This window comes from Motacilla alba, chromosome 7 (assembly GCF_015832195.1).
Source record: "Motacilla alba alba isolate MOTALB_02 chromosome 7, Motacilla_alba_V1.0_pri, whole genome shotgun sequence".
In the NCBI taxonomy this organism is placed as follows: domain Eukaryota; kingdom Metazoa; phylum Chordata; class Aves; order Passeriformes; family Motacillidae; genus Motacilla; species Motacilla alba.
Window position 1 is genome coordinate 33,871,202 of NC_052022.1, and position 18,549 is coordinate 33,889,750.

Here is an 18,549-nt window from a genome sequence, read left to right on the forward strand (position 1 = left end):
TTTTGTAGAGTGAAAGCTGAATGCAACTGTGGATGCTGTAGTGTGTACAGCACTCCGTGGTGATTCATGCTGTGTCACCATGATTTAAAATGAGTGAAAATGCACTTAAGCACTGCAAAAACCTAACCTAATTTGCCAATTGGCAAGAAAAGTAAATGATTTTGGGGTGACTCCTGTGCTGCAGCATGAAAGTTTGTGACATGTCAGGGGTACTTTTCTTAAATCGTATACAAACCATTTAGAGTTAGAGGTGGCCAAAATCAGCATGGTTGAAATCTTTCTTGTGGATGGGAGTATGAAAACATAAAGTTCAGTTTGGTGGAAAGGTCTGTTCAAGTTTGGAGGAAACCAAACAGGTCTTAAACTGGGATGTCTTAAGGAGGGATATTTCATGCTGAAGTCTCTGAAGACAGATCATGTAAGGACATTGTCCATGGCAGGTCAGCAAGGAAGTCCACATACAGCTAAGGACAGAAGTCACCTCTCTGAGTGCATGCTCCAGTTTTCTGCTATTTGGCAGAAAAAGGGAATATTATGAAGTGAACTTCTATTATTTTATTTTATCTTCAGACAGTTTAGTGTCTTATTGATGGGATTTCCAGTTAACCTTGTAACCAGAGTTGAAGACTTTATTTATCTGAATTGCTATCTATTTCTGAAATGTATTCCCCTCTCCTTTAAGGTTGAAGATGCTCTGAAGGCAGCTGAAAAGATTTGCTACCCTGTCATGATACGTTCTGCCTATGCCCTTGGTGGTCTGGGGTCTGGAATATGTCATGATAAAGAAAGTTTGCTGGACCTTGGTACAAAGGTATGTCTGGAACTGCAAACTTGGGGAATATCTGAACCTCTGATTTTTCTTAAATACTATTCTAATGTCATAGGCACTGGAATTGTACACACCTTACATTTCATCTTATCTGTAAAATGTTGCCCTGGTTAGGAACTGCCCTCTTTTCATAATTCTTGCTGACAGATAATGAAAATGGCCCAATGACAGATCTTTCAAATTCATGACAAGACATAAATTGAGCAAGTTTTTCAGCAGTTTTGGTCTGAAAGGAAATACCTTGGTCTAGATTCACCTTCTTCCAAGAGTAAATGATTATGAACAGTGTCAAGGAAGTGGGAACATTTCAAATGCTAAGTGATTACATGGTCCTAGGGACAGAAGGCTGGGAGGCTTGGGCCTCTTCTGTGTTTTTATCAAAAGATGATAATTCTCCCAGGTCAAAAGCTCATTTAGCAGAATGACACTTCATAATTTCACAACTACCACCTGTCTCTGGCTATGAAGATAGCTCTCTTTCTTTAGAAAATCTGGACTTGTGTAAGCATTGCTGTGAAAAGTAAACTGATAATTGGGGAAAACAAATCAAAAGCTTTTTTCCTTGTCAAAAATGCAGATTTTTAGGAAATAAAACTCTATCCCTATGGGTCTCTAGAATTCTTGGGTTTGTCTTTCCCTGGTTTGCTGAGCCTCTTAATCTTTCACTGATCTCTAGAAAGAAATACTGCAGATGTCATTAGGAGCTGTACGTGCAAATTACTCCTTGTGTTCCTCACCTCTGCTGTCATGCAAACAGAACTTGGGTCTGGTGTGCTCAGTGCTGAACAAACACTGCTTGGGTAGTGTCAGCTGTGGGGGGCTCAGGGGGCAGGACTGGTGTCGGAACTCAGAATGTCCCTCAGACGTTCTCGGATGTTCCAGACCTGGGTTAGAAGCATCTAAGACCCTGGCATGCAGCCGGAAACCCCTGTGGCTTTGAATCTGACCCATGGAACAATTTACCAACTTTGCAGGAAGAACAAGACGTCACAAAAGTTTAGGTATTTTAGTAAAAATAGTCACAAAGTGAAAGGAAGGGTTTTTGAGTGCTGTACAGGGGGGTTTTAAGCCTTGTACGCAGGGGTCCAAGTTTTGTACATGGGGGTCAGGAGATCTAAGATGGAGGGATTTGGGTGTGCCCTGTCCTCTTTCTTTCTCCTTCCTAGCCTCCATGTCTTTGGTGATGTTGGCACTCACAGATTGGTTTAGAGTAGAAAGTCACCATTCAATATAGATAGTAGGCATTGGGGAAAAAGGATAAACATGTAACACATAATATATGATATAAAAGATGGCAGCAGCCCCCTGGGAGGGCAGTGTGCCTTTGTCTGACCTGCTGAACGGGCCACAGCAGCTCAGGAGAAGAATCTTTTAGATAACCAACAATAAACTACCTTGAGACCGGACAACAGGGGACTACTGAGTCTTTCTTTGAAGGCACGGGTTGGAGGAGAGACTTTTCCACCTTTCAGGGTCACCCCAATCCGGGGGTGAGACCCGACACACTGGCACATGTGGGGGAGGCAGGAGGGGCAGGAATTCCATCCTACAGATCCATGGTGAGGTTGGAAACATGTCACTTACTCAGGCTCATTTGTGGGCTGCATTTAAAGGAAGCAGAAACTCACTCATAAACCCTGGGAGTGCAGCTGTCTGACAGGTTTATATCAAAACCTTTTTAAGTGGGAAAACCCTGTTTTTGATCAACACATTGTGTTTTTTTGTTTGTTTTCGGTGTTTTTTTTTAAAGTAAGCTTGCTGCCTACCAGCACCCTCAGATTCCTGTCTGGAAGGAATCCAGCCCAGAAGTAGTTCCCAGTTACTACTTCTGCCAGGTGGTGCTTCATTCTAAGTTTGAAGTCTGGCATTTCTGCTTGTTAAATGTCATCCCATTAATCATGGCTTAATGCTAAAATTGATCTGGATCTCTCTGCAAGGCCTCCTGTCCCTCAGAGAGTTCACAGCACCTTCCAGTTCAGTATTGATATTTCAAAATTTACAGTGAAAACCAATTTGGGTCTTGTTGAATTAACTGGAATTTGGTTGCTCATTTCCAGCCCAGCAGCTGTGATTTGTAGTAATTCAGTGAACCGGATTTTCAGGCACTGGACTGAACTGTTTGCAATTCAGATAACTGAACACTGGGTGTTTGATAGCACAGCTACTTCAGCTAACCTGGCCTTGGGGTTGTGTCTCCTGAATCTGCTCACTGAGTGAGAGGAGGCACCAAAATAGAGCATCTAGGACTGGTCTGCAGGAGTGGTTAGGTGTTCCTGCTGCATCCCCACCAAGTCAGTGCCATTCCTCTAACCTTTTTTCATTTTTTACGTGTGATTTTGGCAACTGAGCTAAGGGCAGCGTTTAAGGAACAGCTTGAGTTAATGACAGATGGGAGCAGACTGAAGAGCCAATTCATGGGCAGCATTATAACAAGAAGCTTTGCTAAAGGATGGATTGATAATGTGCCCATCACTTTCTAGGGTTTTAAGCAAGTATTGATTAATGTTTTCTATCTGCTAATATTAAGGCCATGTATTCGCTTAGATTATGCTCATTTACCAACAAACTGTGTTTTCCATTTTTGCCTCGTGTGCTGAGGAATACCTTCAAGATTAGTTTAAGAATAAATCATGACCCTTGCCTCTGGTTAGTATGCCAATGACAAGCAGCATTATTAATGCTATTAATTACATAGTGTTTGCTGGCACCTACGCTCCCATCACTCAGTCATTTTGCTTTTTGCAGTGCTCTCCTATTCAAGTCCTTGGGGCTGCCCACATAAAAGCCTGTCTGTTGCATGATTGAAGCCTTAAATGTTCTTACATTCCTATTTGTTATTTATATACTGCTGCAAATACACATGCCCAGCTCTTTTTTCCCCCATCATATCACATATATATTTTCAAATGTGCCTTTCAAATCACAGTTAAGCAATTTTTAAGAAAGAGATAAATAGAAAGTGCTAGATATCAATGTTATGAACATATTTTCATCTTTCATTTGGTCTGGGATGTGTGGAGATAAGTCTTAAATGTGCAATGTGGTCTAATGAGGGGTTTGGTGCAGGTTTTTGGGGGAGTGTTTTGGGGTTTTTGTGTTGTTTATTTTCCCTAACCTATTCCCAGGCATTTGCTATGACTAACCAAATTCTGGTGGAAAAGTCAGTTGTTGGCTGGAAGGAGATAGAGTATGAAGTTGTGAGAGATGCTGCTGATAACTGTATTGCTGTCTGCAACATGGAAAACATTGATGCTATGGGAGTCCACACAGGTAGGCTTGGGCAAAGGCTGGCTCAGTGCCTTTTTTTTAATATGCAGTGCTGCTCTGCCTGGTGTTATTGACAGAACTTTGTGATTGATAAAGTGTGCTAGAAAAATACTGCTCAGGTCGTGAATACAACCAGATAGGGCATGAAACAGACTAAACCTGCGCCTGTGATTGTGTTTTGCATAAGATTCCCTAGCCTGTCTCCAACTCTGGGCTTCTCACTCCCTGTGCTTTTCATCAGCTGTGCATGCACAATCTCTGGTAATGTCATTACTGGTAGTGGGTTAGCAAAGACAGTGACTTGTGTGGCCGCAATTTACTGCTGCTGGGCTGCTTCTCATTTTCCTTCTCTGCTACCTTGTGACAAACAGGAGATTCTGTTGTGGTGGCTCCAAGCCAGACACTCAATAACGAGGAGTTTCAGCTGCTGAGGGATCGTGCCATCAAAGTTGTCCGACATTTGGGCATTGTGGGAGAGTGTAATATCCAGTTTGCTCTGCATCCAACTTCCCTGGAGTACTACGTCATTGAAGTTAATGCCAGACTCTCAAGAAGTTCAGCTTTGGCCTCCAAGGCAACAGGGTAAGATTATTTTTAAAAAAATCAAAACGTTCCAGAACAAACAAATGAATAAACAGAAAAATTGAGGAGAGCAGAACAGAAAGAGAGAAGAAGGGATTTGGATCAATGTGTTATTTAAGTAAGTAGGTGACAGCTACATGGAAAAAGAGCTGCAGCATCTGCCTTCCATGTAGTTAAAACATGGAGTTGAAGCCTACATTTTCACGAAGGAAGACTGAAGTTGGCTGTTAGAGAGAATTCTGGAGCAGTCAGGTCAGTAAGGTACAGATTTCTGCATGGGAAGCTTCTAAGAACAGCTCTTGTCAGCATCTGTTAGGTTTGACCCTTGGAGAGCTGGTCCTGCTGGGCGATGGAGGGTGGGGTTAGTGAGCCCTCCAGGTCATTCCAGCCTGCTGATGCTGTTACTACAAATGGGAAAGCTCCCAGGAGGCACGTGTGTGGGAGCCTAATCCTTGCAAAGCACATCCACTGTATCCATATGTTGGCTGCAAATCATCTCTGGGACCCAGAGGGCAGAGTTATTAATGAGCTGTCTGTCAGATTGATGCAAATGGCATTGCTAGCTGCCTTTGTTTTGTTGGCTAATCATAAACTAATCAAGATAAGGATGGTCAAAGCAGGCTGTTTAAAAATTGGCTTCTTAATTGCACTTTGCAGATGCTGTTGAGAGGCGCGAATTAATCTCTAATTTGCACTTCTCAACAACTCTTATGGTTATTTAAGACCCATAGCAGGCTGGAGATAAGCCATGTTGTTGAGCAGTGGGTGTTTGATTGTTTTCTTTCTCGATGACAGACTTGCAGCTAAACATATCTGTTAGAGTGGGCTCACAGCGGACGTGACAGCTACTGAAAGGGGTGGCATGGTGGATAAAAAAGCAAGTCCCAGATCTAGGGGTGTAGCTCTGCAACGTGTTGAGGCAGGAGACTGGGTGGGTCCTGCTGTTCTTGAGCACAGGAGCCTTCCCTTGTGTTGAGGGGGGACGATCACCTCACATCTGTTGAACTGGATCCACTCCTGGGATTCGCAAACGCAAAGTTCTTTCCACTCTACTGTTCTCTGCCTCTCCTCTCTGACAGATACCCGTTAGCATTCATTGCTGCCAAAATTGCCTTGGGGATTCCCTTGCCAGAAATCAAGAATGTGGTGACAGGAAAAACCTCTGCTTGCTTTGAGCCCAGCCTGGATTACGTTGTGACCAAGATACCCCGCTGGGATCTGGACCGTTTTCAGCACACTTCCAACCGGATTGGGAGCTCCATGAAGAGTGTGGGAGAGGCAAGTGCCAGACTCTCCCCTTCCATTCCACCACTTGGGAAAGCCACTTCTCTTTCTTGGAAACCCTCAGAGTGTCTTCAAGGACCTAATGAATTGGAGGATATATGTTATGCTCAAATTATTTTTATCCAGTACTATAATTAATGAAAATTAGGACTCTGTAATGTTGGATATCACAATATGGTTTGACTACTAAAGGAAGAGACCATTATGGATCACCTGGGGTTGACTTCATTCCTAACACTCACTCTAGGGCTCTCAGAGTTATTTTTTAGTTTGAGGTTCTGTAGTAGTGCTTAATTACAGTACAGTTTCAGGAATAGTAGTGTGTTAAGATTTTCAGTGGTGCCCATGAGCCACAGCTTTCAGTTCTTCCTGAATTATTTGTTCTCTGTGTTAAAACCATATGCCAGATCTCAGCCTATTTCTTCCCTTTAAATCCAAGCAAAAATTGTCATCTTGCTGTCAAGTTTTGCCTTCTTTTAGAAATGAAGTCTCTTACATCAGATTTTAAGATGTCTGGACAGTAACAGTATTTTCAGACCATGTTTTAAAAAGGGGGAAATGAGACAAAATCATTAAATTACCCACTTAATTAGTTAATTACATATCAGCTACCAAAAATGAATAATTGTGTATTTTTTCAGTTGTCTTTTCAAATAGTTATTTCAGTAAATTATGTTGACATGCAAGATGTTCCTAATATCATTGTTGTCACTGAACAAGAAGCCTTCATCAGAACTGGAAAGATTAATTAGAATTTGATCTTCCACTGGCAGGTTTGGCTTTTAATGGCAATGAGATGGGTTTTGTTTTCAGTGAGATGATGCTTCTTGATATTAAGCCTCTCTGCTTAGAGGTTTTGGGACTGTTCTGTAGAACTGGAGTTCCTAAATAGAGTTGCACCATCAGCTGTGAAACTTCCTGGCCATACACGTTTGGAGATGTTGAGTCTTTCCAGTGTTCATATGCCACAGAAGTGCCTGAACCTGTGTCCTTTTCCAGGCAGGACAGAGGTACAGGGAGAGTCAGTGCTCTTGCAGGGCAGGTGAGCTGAAGCAGATATGGAGAAGCCCAAGGGATGCAGTTTGCAGCTGGTGGGGGAACTGAGAATGTTAATCTGCAGGACCTGTGGGTAGGAGATGGAGACTTTGAAGCAAAGAGTTCCTGCCACTGTGTCTCTATTAGTATGGAACAGTCATCTCCTCAGGCCTGAACTTGAAGCCAGATTGCAGCACCTACTGCATTTTTATTAATTGAACAGTCTGGCCTGGCTTGTTCTGCGCTCTGTTGTGCTGGGCAGTGGGCCTGGAGCTGTGAGAAAAGAGAAAGTGATGTTATTTTTTCTTTTGACATTTTTCAGTATTGTGTTTGAGAAGATTTTTATGCTGTTAAGGTCTCACTGCACTGGGAAATAAAAATGTAAAAGTTTGAGGAAGAGCTCTGTTACCTCACAGATTTCTAGACAGAAAGGCTTGTTTTTTTATTAGATATGGTGTCAAGACTGAAGGAGGGAAACCCCTTCAGTGCTGCTACGCCAAGGAGTAGTAATCATTTAAGAGAACCCTCACAGGGGAGAGTTACTGTTAAATGTAATTTAAAGGAAGCAGGAGAAGGTTTCTCCTGAACCTTAAAATTCACACTGTGAATTTCTATCTCTAACAGGCTGTTAAACAGAAACATTCTTTTACATTACTATACCCATGCTGCTGCATAATGTTTCCCTCTACCAGAGTGCTTCCCTTAAAGCAGTTTACAGAGGAGACAGCATCCTCCTGTGTGTTACAGACAGGCAAATGGAAACCAAAAGTGCAGTCCACCAAAACCAAAAAGCAAACCAGTCACTTGTCTGGAACTCCCCATTGATACCATGGGCAGAGTCAGATCTAGAAGTGGGGCTACTAATTCTCAGTCAGCAGGACTATTCTAGGGAGGAGTCCAAAGGCTGCCATCTTCCTGTGTGCTTGTCTTTGTGGCTGGAGTTCTCCCCACCCTGTTACTCTGGGCACAGCCAGGCTTGGCTCACTGTGGCTCATGTGGATCTGCTCTCCCTTCCAGGTCATGGCTATCGGACGCACATTTGAGGAGAGCTTCCAAAAGGCCCTGAGGATGTGCCACCCCTCAGTGGATGGCTTTGTTTCACAGCTGCCTATGAATAAAGCCTGGCCAGCCATTGTGGATCTCCAGAAGGAGCTTTCTGAGCCATCCAGCACTCGGATATATGCAATAGCCAAGGTAACAAAAGATAGAAAGATCTTGACCTACTGTCTTGGTTTGAAAAGCCAGGTGTGTGCTAAGGAAGGCAGGAGCCTCCCCTGAAATGGAAAATGTAAACCTCCCTCCCTTTGAGTTATTATAATTTTGAAATTAAGAGGCTCTCAGGCAAAGATATGGGAATAGGAATAACAGTTCTTTACTAGGAAAATTAAAAATACAAATGCAATAGTACAAAAAAGAAAACAAACCACTGACAAAGTCAGAACAGGAGCTGCCCCCCTGTGGGTCAGGTGCTGGCAGCAGTGCCATTCCATGGTGGCTGCAGCCCTCCTGCAGAGCCAGCTATGGTTCTGCTGGAGCAGGGATCCTGGAGAAGGGGGGAATTTTCCTCTGAAGCTTCAGGGCTGCTGGAGATGGGCCTGCTCTTCCTCTGGGAATGCAGTGGAGGAGAAAGCTGCTCATCTGGGAATGCAGTGGGAAAGGCTGCTGTGGTATCTCAAAATCTGTAATTCTATCCAGGTAGGAATGCTTGGCTCCTGCCCTGGGCAGAGCATCTCCCCATGGGATGATGGAATTTGATCAGCCATGCAGGGACACTCACTGGCCATGAACAGAAGAGATCTCTCCTGAGGGGAGGGTTGGTTGTGGAAGAAATAAAGAAAACTGCCCAATGAACAGAAGAGAACTGCCCCACCTCTGACAAATGGGAAATAGAATACACAGCCCCACTAACATCTTTCACCCTAAGACACCTACATCCCTTGAATTTGAGCTACAGGATTGGGTCAGCTGAGATGACAAAGGCTGAGTGTTCTTCATTCCCTTGCTTCCTATGTCAAGCTGACTGGGAGCACTTTGTGTAGGATTCTTGCTTATGCTTTCTACATCTTCCATGTTCAGGCAATGTGTTTCCCTTTTGGTGGTACAATTTTAGCCTGTGCTCACTGCATTCAGTATCAGGTGCATTCTGGTGTCCTGTTACTTTAGTTTGTAGCTAGGTGCTGGTGGACACCTGGAGTACTTACCTCTCCTATAAGATTAGCCAATGTTTAGCAGACAAATTTAGTGTTCAGCCCTGATTTATAGCAGTGTAAGTGCCAGTCAAAATGGGTCAGTTTTGCAGATTACAAAGGAATAAATGAAGATCCTTTTGAGAACTGAAACCAAGGATGATAAAGAATGGCAAACTGCAATGTGAGAGAGACTGTCTACTTGCAATGGTTGCACTGGTATGGGCTTGAAACTAAAAGAACTATACAACTCTATGTTAAATTTCACAGACAAGAAATCCCCTGTTCTTCAGAACCAGCTTAGCTTCCTGTAGCATTCTTTTTTCCCCTCTCCTGTCACACTGGTCAAATCACTTTGGCCTTGAAGCTGCCTGTGTAACAGGGAGTGTTTCTGTAAGGGGACTTGGGTGCAAATTTATTTCTTCCTTCATCTTCTCAGTGTTTGCCAGTGTATATCATGTGGTAAATGTAGGGTTAGTTAGAAGGGAGGTGCAATTTCACACTTTTGTTTTGCTGCAGGTAACATGTCCATCTGTCCATACCCTCTATGAAGAGGAGGGCACAGCTGACTTTTACAGCTCCTGCTTACTTAGATGGCTTGATATTTTTTTTTTTTTAAGATTGCAAACCTTCCTGGCAGGGAATGCCCAATTACTGTTTTTTGTGCCCCTGACTTTGTGTGGTGGAGTCTTTAAGCCCTTTGTGCTCATGTGTGGGTACACCTCGTTACACCTCCACATGAGTGAGGAGCTGAGCCTGTGCTGTGTTAGTTAAAAGGTTTTCACTAGCTGTTCCTCTTATAAATGGCCTGAAGAAAAATCACAAAGTGTTTTATAAATGTGTGGCTTGTCCAGCTGTTCCCTCTTGTTTTTCAAGCTGAGAAGTGCATGTCTTCATCCTCCAGCAGCTGTGTTTGGTCTTTATTACAGCCTTTTTCTTGTGACTGAGAGAAAAATCTTACTTCTTGAGTCTCTGAGTGGTTCAGAGAGATTTTATGAAAGATTAAAATTAGACCTATGTTAACACAGGGCATCCGGGGAGATGAAGGTGAGTTTGGGTCCCACCGAACACTGGGTGTTCCCAGCTGCTGGTATTTTCACTGGGATTTGTTGGAAAAAGCAAGAGAAAACTTAGTCCCTCCTTATAAAGAGTTGCCTCTGCCCAACACAGTGCATGAATTCATCCCCATTAATAACTGAGGCAAGCAGTGCAAGTAAGAGGTGCTTCTGGCACCTGGGGCTGTCTGATGGAAATCCCTTCCCAGCTTGTTGACCTTTAAAAGCCAGCAGCAAGTCCCCACCAGCCATCAGCTCCATTTGAAACAGGATGGATGTTTGTTATATTTTATGTTTTCTCCTCTCCTTCCCACTACCCAGCCCTCCAAGGCTTTTTACTTTTTTTACTTTTCTCTCTCCTTTGCCTGTTGGATGATGACAGCAGCAACTGTTCAGGTGCAAGGAAAGGGAGTTCAGCTGCCTTTCAGAGCTCTCGCTGTTGTAATGGGGCTCCCTGTTGTCATGTAAAAGAAGGCACAGGAGAGAGGCTGACATAGATGAGACTTGTTCCTTGGCTAGAGTGGGAGTGCTGTGAGGATGGAACAGCCTGATGAGCAGGGATGCTCAGGTTGTGTCAGGTGTTTTCTGCTGCTCTTAAGTTTATGTACAAGTGGCCTCAGAAAGCTTAGGCTGTGGGGTTGGTGCATGCTCTGTTTCACACCAGGGCCCTGGTCTCTAAACTGTCCACAATACAGATGTGCAGTTTGCACTTGTGTGGCTGTCCACAGGCAGCTAAATACTTTCTTTGGTGAAGGGCCAGAATGGAACTGAAGCAGCAACGGTGCTGTCCCTAGAGAAAGCACAGGCAGCTGAGCTGCCCTTCATTGCTTGGCCTGGAGGCCAGGCTTGCTCCATGGCTCTTGGTGTGAAGGCAGTCCTGTAAACCCCAGTTCCTACTGGATGGGATGCTCTTGAAGCTGAGCAGGGCTCTAAAGTCACACTGTCCTGCTGTGTCCCTCTCCTCCTGCTTCCATGGTGTGTTTTGGCTGTACTCCTTCATGTAGGTCTGAAGAGAGGAAAGCCATTGGAGTTCAGGGTCACCATGAGCAAATTCTACACAGTTGCCTGGAAGCCTTATTTGCCCCTGGAGTGTGGTGATAGGGAGCAAAAAATGTCTGCAAACTCACTCTTTTCTCCCAGTCTCCAGATTTATGCCACAGGGATGGAGATGGTTGATTTTCTCTGCCCCTCCTCTGATGAATGAGTAGAAGGGATACATTTTTCTGAATTTCCTTTGGAGACCCCTGGAACTTTTTGAATAAAGTGTCCTAACCAGCTTAAGAGTATATGGTCACGCTCCCTGTGTATGTGTGGCTCAGGGACCATTGACTGAGAATTGGAGATCATGAAGATGTGCAAGTCTGCATGTGTTTTGTAAAAACAGATGGACCTAAAAGGAAGAAAAAACCTGCTCTGATAGCAGTAATGTGGCAATGTGACCTGACCCTCCAAGCATTAGAGGATCAGGATGGGAAGGACTCCTTACAGTTGCCTCATACCAGTAGTGTACCCAGAAATGTGTGAGAAGCCCAGCTTTGTCCCTCCAGTGCTCAGGAACTGCTGTGAGGACCCCAGGTTTGTCACTGCAGGCATTGGGGAGAGCAGTGGCTGTTGGGTGCCCAGCACCAGCCAAAGACTTGGTATGTGACTGGGTACTCTAAAGGAGCAAAACATGTGTTAGGAGTTTTCACCACTGCTTGTGAGCACACAGGAAATTCCAGTGAGCAGTTGTTACCTCTCAGAGCAAGAGGATAATTGCAAGAGCTGGCTGGGAATTCTTTAGGAGAGGCAGAAGGTGGTGACAGTATTTTGCAGGGAGATGCCACCCATCCCTTGTCCCCTTCGCTCCCTGAAGTGACCCATTTCTCTGAGCTGGCAGAAGGTCTCCCCGTTGCTGAAGCCCATGGTGATGGTACCAACATTGTTGCCCAAATTTTGTAACTTGGGGGCATAATGCTGGGGTGCAGTGGACCAAGCTCATTCCTGGATTAATTCTGGAATTTCTTCAATGGCATTGCTCTGGCTTTGTTCCAGGGATGCTGCCCTGCAAGAAAACAATTAAGCATGGTAAGAAATTAATGAGCCTGATTACTTTAGCTCAGCAAAGATACAGTGCTGGCGTTATCATTATGGTTGATTATAGTTGCTTTGTCAGGAGAGTTGTAACTGTACACCACTGGTGAGACCCAAGAAATTGCATTGATAGAAAATACATCACATTGAGGGCTCTCTGAGGTGCTGGGGTTTCTTAATATTACAATGTTTTGTAACCCATTGTCTTATGAATAATATCTCTGTGGGTTTTTTTTTTTTTACCTCATAACTGTAAATAATTGATTTTTAAAAAGCCCATCAATAACTCCAGCAAGAAAGAAGGGAAATTTGAATGGTTTTGACATTATCTTGAGGTGGAGTGAGAGAAGCTAGAGCTATGCTGTAGCTGCAGGCATCACCCAAGACCTGACTTTGCCTTGCTTCAGAGGTAATGTAAGGCCACATGCTCTGATTCAGCCCTGCATTTCAAAGCTATATCAAGATTTATGCTCTAAAGCAAAACGTTCCTTCACAGCTGAGAATCCAGAGCTTCCTGTTTTACATTTGCAGTCAGGATGTTGGCAGTGGGCCTGAGATTTAGGCAACTTGAGTGGTAAGAGGTGAGCAGATGGAGGATTGGTCACTGCAGCCTGAATGTGGCTCCCTGTAGTTAGCGGAGCGTGTTCGCAGTGGCCACCCAGCCTAGCTGCCATCAGCCTGTCTGGCTGCTGGCTCTGTGAAAAGCAAATTGCCTCTCTCACTGAAACAGAAGCCAGCTTTTGGAACCAGAGCACAGGGAGGAGTGGCTGGTGCCTCCCTGCACTCCTCATGGGGCACAGTTTCTGTTGCTGCAAGAGACAGGGTCAGGAGGTAGATGAACATTTGATTTGTACAGCTTGATGTACAAAACTTTTTTCTCTATGATCTATACTTGCTGCTAGCTGTTTGCAGACCAGATCTGTATTTTTGCGGTGTGTTTAAGGGGCTGTGTGGTGCTGTCCTGTTTTTGGCAGGCCTTGGAGGATGAAGTCCCCGTGGATGTCATTCACCAGCTCACAGCCATTGACAAGTGGTTCCTGTACAAGATGCGCAGCATTGCCAACATGGAGAAGGTCCTAAAGGAAGAGAACAGGTAAAAAAGCCTTGTCCTAGGACACAACAATTCTCCTGGGAATCCTGCTCAGAAACCTGTGGTAAGCACAGATGCAGTAAATGCTGAGAAGTTTATTCAAGTGCTTGGAATAAATGGTGTTGTCCTAAAACCCAGTTCACTGTCTCAGTCAGTAGAAATTTTTAACACACTCTTTTTTGGTGAAATAGCTCCTTGCATTATGGAAGTTATGGTTTATTTTGGACAATCCTCAGTATCTCTGAGGCTAAGACTAGGAATGGGGATGGCCTGTGATGAGTAACTCATGTACCCAGGACAGAGTTACATTTCAAACTCAGCACTGGACTTGTCCTGACTTACTGCACCTGAGGGTCACGTACAATGCATTTTATTTCCAGCCTGGACTATTGATTTTTAAGCTTTTCTGCTTTGCTGTGATCATGCAGTATGAGTGAGTATTTCTTTTATACCACGGTTTCAAACACCTATGGTTCCAGACCTATTTAAATATAAATCTTTTTCCTTTCAGAAAAATGACCATATAAAAGCCAACAGAAAAGATAGCAGTAAATTAAAGGAGTGGGCAATATTTCAGTTCAGACTCTTGCTGACTTGAGCTTTTCCTTCATGTTTTACGAGGCTGGGAGAGCCTCCTTGCTGAGTTATTGGCCGAGTGTTGGCTTTTGTGCCTCTGGTACCCGTTGTGCTCACTGGTGTCGCCACACGATGGCACTGGGAGCGCAGCGGAGGCAGTGAGCTCTGAGCCGCTCCTCGCTGCACCTGCCACATCTCTGCTTTTAACTGAGCACCTCTTGCTCTCCCTTGCACCCGGAACACGCGGGATCTGGAGCCAAACAAAAATAAATGTGGAGAGAGAGGTGGGAGAAAAGGAGTAACTTGATTATTTGCAGAAATCCGTTGTTCGGCTGCAGGAGTTTTTGTCCTTTAACATCTGTGTCACATGGCATTTGTATCTGGCCTCTTAAACATGTATGTGCAGCTCCTGAGGGGAAAAAGCCAACATATCCATAATCAGTTTGAACTTGTCGCTGTTGGAGTGGCATGCTCTGGAACGAGGCCCCAGAGGTTGGCTGCATCCTCAGCTGGTGTAAATCCAGCATCCCTCCACAGAGGCTAATCTTCCTGGACCCTCTTCTATCCCTGAGGTTGCTTTTCCTTTCTCTGCAATGAGTGGCAGGTGAGGAATGTGCTTTCCCTTTCTCTGCAGTAGGTGGCAGGTGATTGTACAACCAGCGAGCAGTAGGTGGTACCACCCTCCACAGTTTTTCATCCTTGTGGTGCCCAGGCAGCAAGCTGTACAGGCAGCCTGCTACAGACAGCCCTTGCACAGTATCCAGCCTTGTGTTTTTATCAGACACGAGCAGTGTTGTGACTCTTGGAAGTGGATTCTTGCAATTCAAATCAGATTGTGGGTGGTATCGTAGAATCACAGAATGGTTTGGGTCGGAAGGGTCCTTAAAGATCATCTAGTTCTAATCCCCTGCTGTGGGCAGGGACACCTTCCGTTACACCAGGCTGCTCCAAGCCCTGTGCAGCCTGGTCTTGGACACTTCCAGGGATCCAGGGGTAGCCACAGCTTCTCTGGGCAGCCTGTGCCAAGGCCTCCCCACCCTCACAGGGAAGAATTTTTTTGTAATAGCTAATCTAAATCTTCTCTCTGTCAGTGAGAGCCTGTTCTCCCTCCTCCTGTTGATGCCTTTTTTGCCTAAAACCACGAGCCAGACATAGGGTGATAAAAGGGGTTATCTTTATAGGGATCCTTAGGTGCACAATTCCCGAGGTGGAAAAGACCAAAGTTGTACACGCAGCATAATGCATGTATAACTTTGTAGGTTTTGAAAATTAGCATATCCGACAAGAATCCCCAATTAGAGACATAAGTAGTGAGGTTATCCCCCCCTGGTTCAACTCTCTTTGAATTCCCCCTCTTTTAGATAGGAACTCAACTTTATTGATGAAAATGTGTCTCAGAGATTGTTTCAACCGTGGCTTTGCAGAGAATCGAACCTTGGACCTACATCTTGGAGCTGCTGGGGAATTTATTTTGTCTTACTGTCTAACAGAGTAGGTAAAACACTAGCTACAAATACTATGATAGGCTACAGAGCTACAAATAAATGTGTGAAGAATGTAGAAAATATATAAAAAGAAAAGGCAAAAATCAATTTGGCATCACTGTTATTCCATGCTCTTTAAAACAGTCTCTCTCCATCTTTCTTTATTGGAAGGCTACAGTTAGGTCAGCCTGAATCCTTCTCTTTTCCAGGCTGAACATCTGAAGTATCTTACCCTCATTCACTTACCAGTGCAGATTTTCCCTCCACTATCAGAGCAGATTTTCACTCCACTGGAATTGCTCACATTTTTGCAAGAAACCTGTCTTACCTCCCAGCCAGCACTGGAGGGAGGGGATGGACTGCCCAGCTGCATTACATTGAAGGCACAAAGGCAAAGAGCCAGGGAAAAGCTCTTGGGACTTGTACTAAGGGGCTAGTCCAGTGAGCCACATCAGGGAACAGATCTCTGCCATAGCCAAGGGAAAGCTAATTGAGGGATGCAGATGAGACTTGGCACACAGGTGCTCTTCCTGCAGCCAGCTGTTTCCATTCCCAGCATGCCTGGCATGAGTTCTATCTGTGCTACAGAATAATTTCCAATTGAAAAGAATGAGAGGTGATGCCATCACTGCTTTAAATCTTTCTGTTAGAGTACTGTTACCAGAAGCAGAAGTAGTTGCCCTGTTCCTGGGCTGTTTGGATGGATCCACCCCTTCCTTTCTCTCTCTGTGTTGGTTTGGGGGTGTTTGGATGTGAGGTTTTGGATGCAGTTGGAGTAACAAGAGTCTTGATTTGGCCCCTGCAGAGCTGTTGTGGAGACTGATAACAAGGAGATGGTCTCTGCCAAGAGGAAATGAAGAGCTGGAACAAGTGGGTGTGACAGACAGGTGGGGAAGGGGGATCAGAGGCAGGTGAAGGCCTTTGAGAGCAGTTCAGGAAGCAGCTCTCACACACCACATGCTGCCTTGCATCCTTGCCACGTGCAGGGATTCAGAGGTGAGCAGAGAGTCTCACTCATCCATGCAATGGATCTGCTTATAGATGTGCGAGAGGCTCTGTGGGATGATGCAGTGCTGAGGGAAAAACTTCTGCCCTATAAATGTTTGTAAACACAAATTAATAGCGGCAAATAAATTGCCTCTGTGGTGTGGAGGCAAGGACAGACATTTGCAGGCACAGTGGGGACTGAGAAGAGCACCCTCTGCCCCATTTACCTTTGTCCCATTGAACTATTTTCTGAAGAAGATTGGGCCTGGTGCTGGGTGGGACTGCATAGCTCTTTCATGCTGCAGCAGTGGTTCCATTTCTGCCTCTGGGCCCTCTAGGATGGAGAAGTAGTTGCTTCAGATATGTGATGTGGCTGCAGGAAAGCAAATGGCCTGAGTTGAACTGGGAAAAGAAAGCCATTTTGAGAGTACTTTTGAGAACAACAAGTAATATCACAGACATGTCAAACATGTGCCTCTGCTGTTTCTCCTGTGACCTTACGTATTATTTATTTTGGAAACTTACATTTGAGGGGGTTGTTGTTGTTGTTGTTGTCTGACCAATTACCTTTGACTTCAGTGTAATTTTAACTTCAACCTTGCCCACCATGCTCATGCACATAAACAAATGAACCCACTTGTGCACACTCAAACCCACTTGTGCACACTCAGATGGAGAGAGCAAGCCCCACCCCATGCTGTCAGTGCATGATAGGTGATGGTATATGAAGCAGTGGCAGTGCAGTAGGATGTGCTGTTATCTGGGAATTATTTCCCTACATTTGGCCTTGCCAGTCCTGTGAGTGAAAATGGCAAAAAGGGCCTGGAGAGACCCGGCTGGCTTTTCATTATTGTTGTGGGTCTTCTGGGCAGTTAGGACTTGGTGAAGGGGAGATCTTGACTCCATTTCAGAAGGCTGGTTTATTATATTATGATATATATTACATAAAAAAGACCACACTATAACTATACTATAAAGAACAGAGACAAAGATTCATCAGAAGGTGAGACAGGAATAGAAAGGAATGAATAACAAAGTTCTGTGACTCCCAGAGAGTCCAAGAGCTGCTGCCTCCTCGATTGGCCACCAAGCAGAAACATCCCACACTGACCAATGGAGGAAGCACCTGCTGCATTCCACAGCAGCAGATAACAAATTGTTTACACTTGAAGCTGAGGCCCTTCAGCTTCTCAGGAGAAGAAAATCCTAGCAAAGGGATTTTTACAAAATATCACAACCACATTTCATCACACTGGCAGCTCATGAAGGAGGTGGAAGTTTGGGCAGACCACACCCAGCTGTCTGAGGCAGCAAGGAGCGAGATGTCACTTTTAGGCCGGGGTTATGGACTCAGTCCTGAGCAAGTCAGATTTGAAGCAGGGTCCAGTGATACCAGGCATCCCTAGGAGAACAGCTGAAACCCAGGCTCAGAAGTAACATCTAAGGCATACTTGACTAGGCCTAGGTGCAAGGAAAAACCTCTTTTGGGATTTACATCTATTCTTTGACTGTTTGTGGTGAAGATTTGGTTGCATGTAGCCATGATTATTTTTTTGTTCCTAATTTTGGGATCCTTGAAAACAGTGGCTATATGCCACTGGGAGGGTGTGCAACAAACATGATTAAATAGAGGTAAAGATGTAGGCAGCCATGGTGAAATCATCACTTAGGCCCAAGTGACATGGGGACAAAAGCCTTGTTGAAAATCAATAGGATTTGTGTTCCTAAGTCACTTAGGTATCTCTGTAGCAATGGAACCTGCAATTGATTGTATTTGCCATCACTTGGGAGCTCATAGGGATGGGGGAAAGGTAGAGGTAGTGGGGTCATGTTCCCTGCTGGACAAAATCCAAGTAAAATCCAGGAAAGCCATCTTGCGGCACACAGAAGTGTGAGTATATTGCCCAAAGAGGAACATTTCAATATTGATTAAAGGCTGTAAAGTAGAATTCAATTGAGGAAAGGGGAGCATTATAAACCACCATTGTGAAGAGCAAAGCACAGAGATGGTGAGCCTGCCCAAAGTCTCAGAGACAGTCTGGCTGTGCAGTGACTTGAACTCTGTCACCTGAAATCTCAACCCTTCAAATTAATGGAAACA

General features: G+C 44.6%; 1 protein-coding gene across 1 annotated transcript in view; it reads left to right on the forward strand.

Moving 5' to 3' along the window:
- CPS1 (carbamoyl-phosphate synthase 1) overlaps nt 1-18,549 on the forward strand; it is a 104,708-nt gene that overhangs the window by 41,624 nt on the left and 44,535 nt on the right. Inside the window, exons 17-22 of the mRNA XM_038142769.1 lie at nt 683-811; nt 3,955-4,099; nt 4,468-4,678; nt 5,758-5,956; nt 8,015-8,191; nt 13,286-13,404. Of these exons, the coding sequence (XP_037998697.1) occupies nt 683-811; nt 3,955-4,099; nt 4,468-4,678; nt 5,758-5,956; nt 8,015-8,191; nt 13,286-13,404 (980 nt within the window). The remainder of the gene's footprint in view (nt 1-682; nt 812-3,954; nt 4,100-4,467; nt 4,679-5,757; nt 5,957-8,014; nt 8,192-13,285; nt 13,405-18,549) is intronic.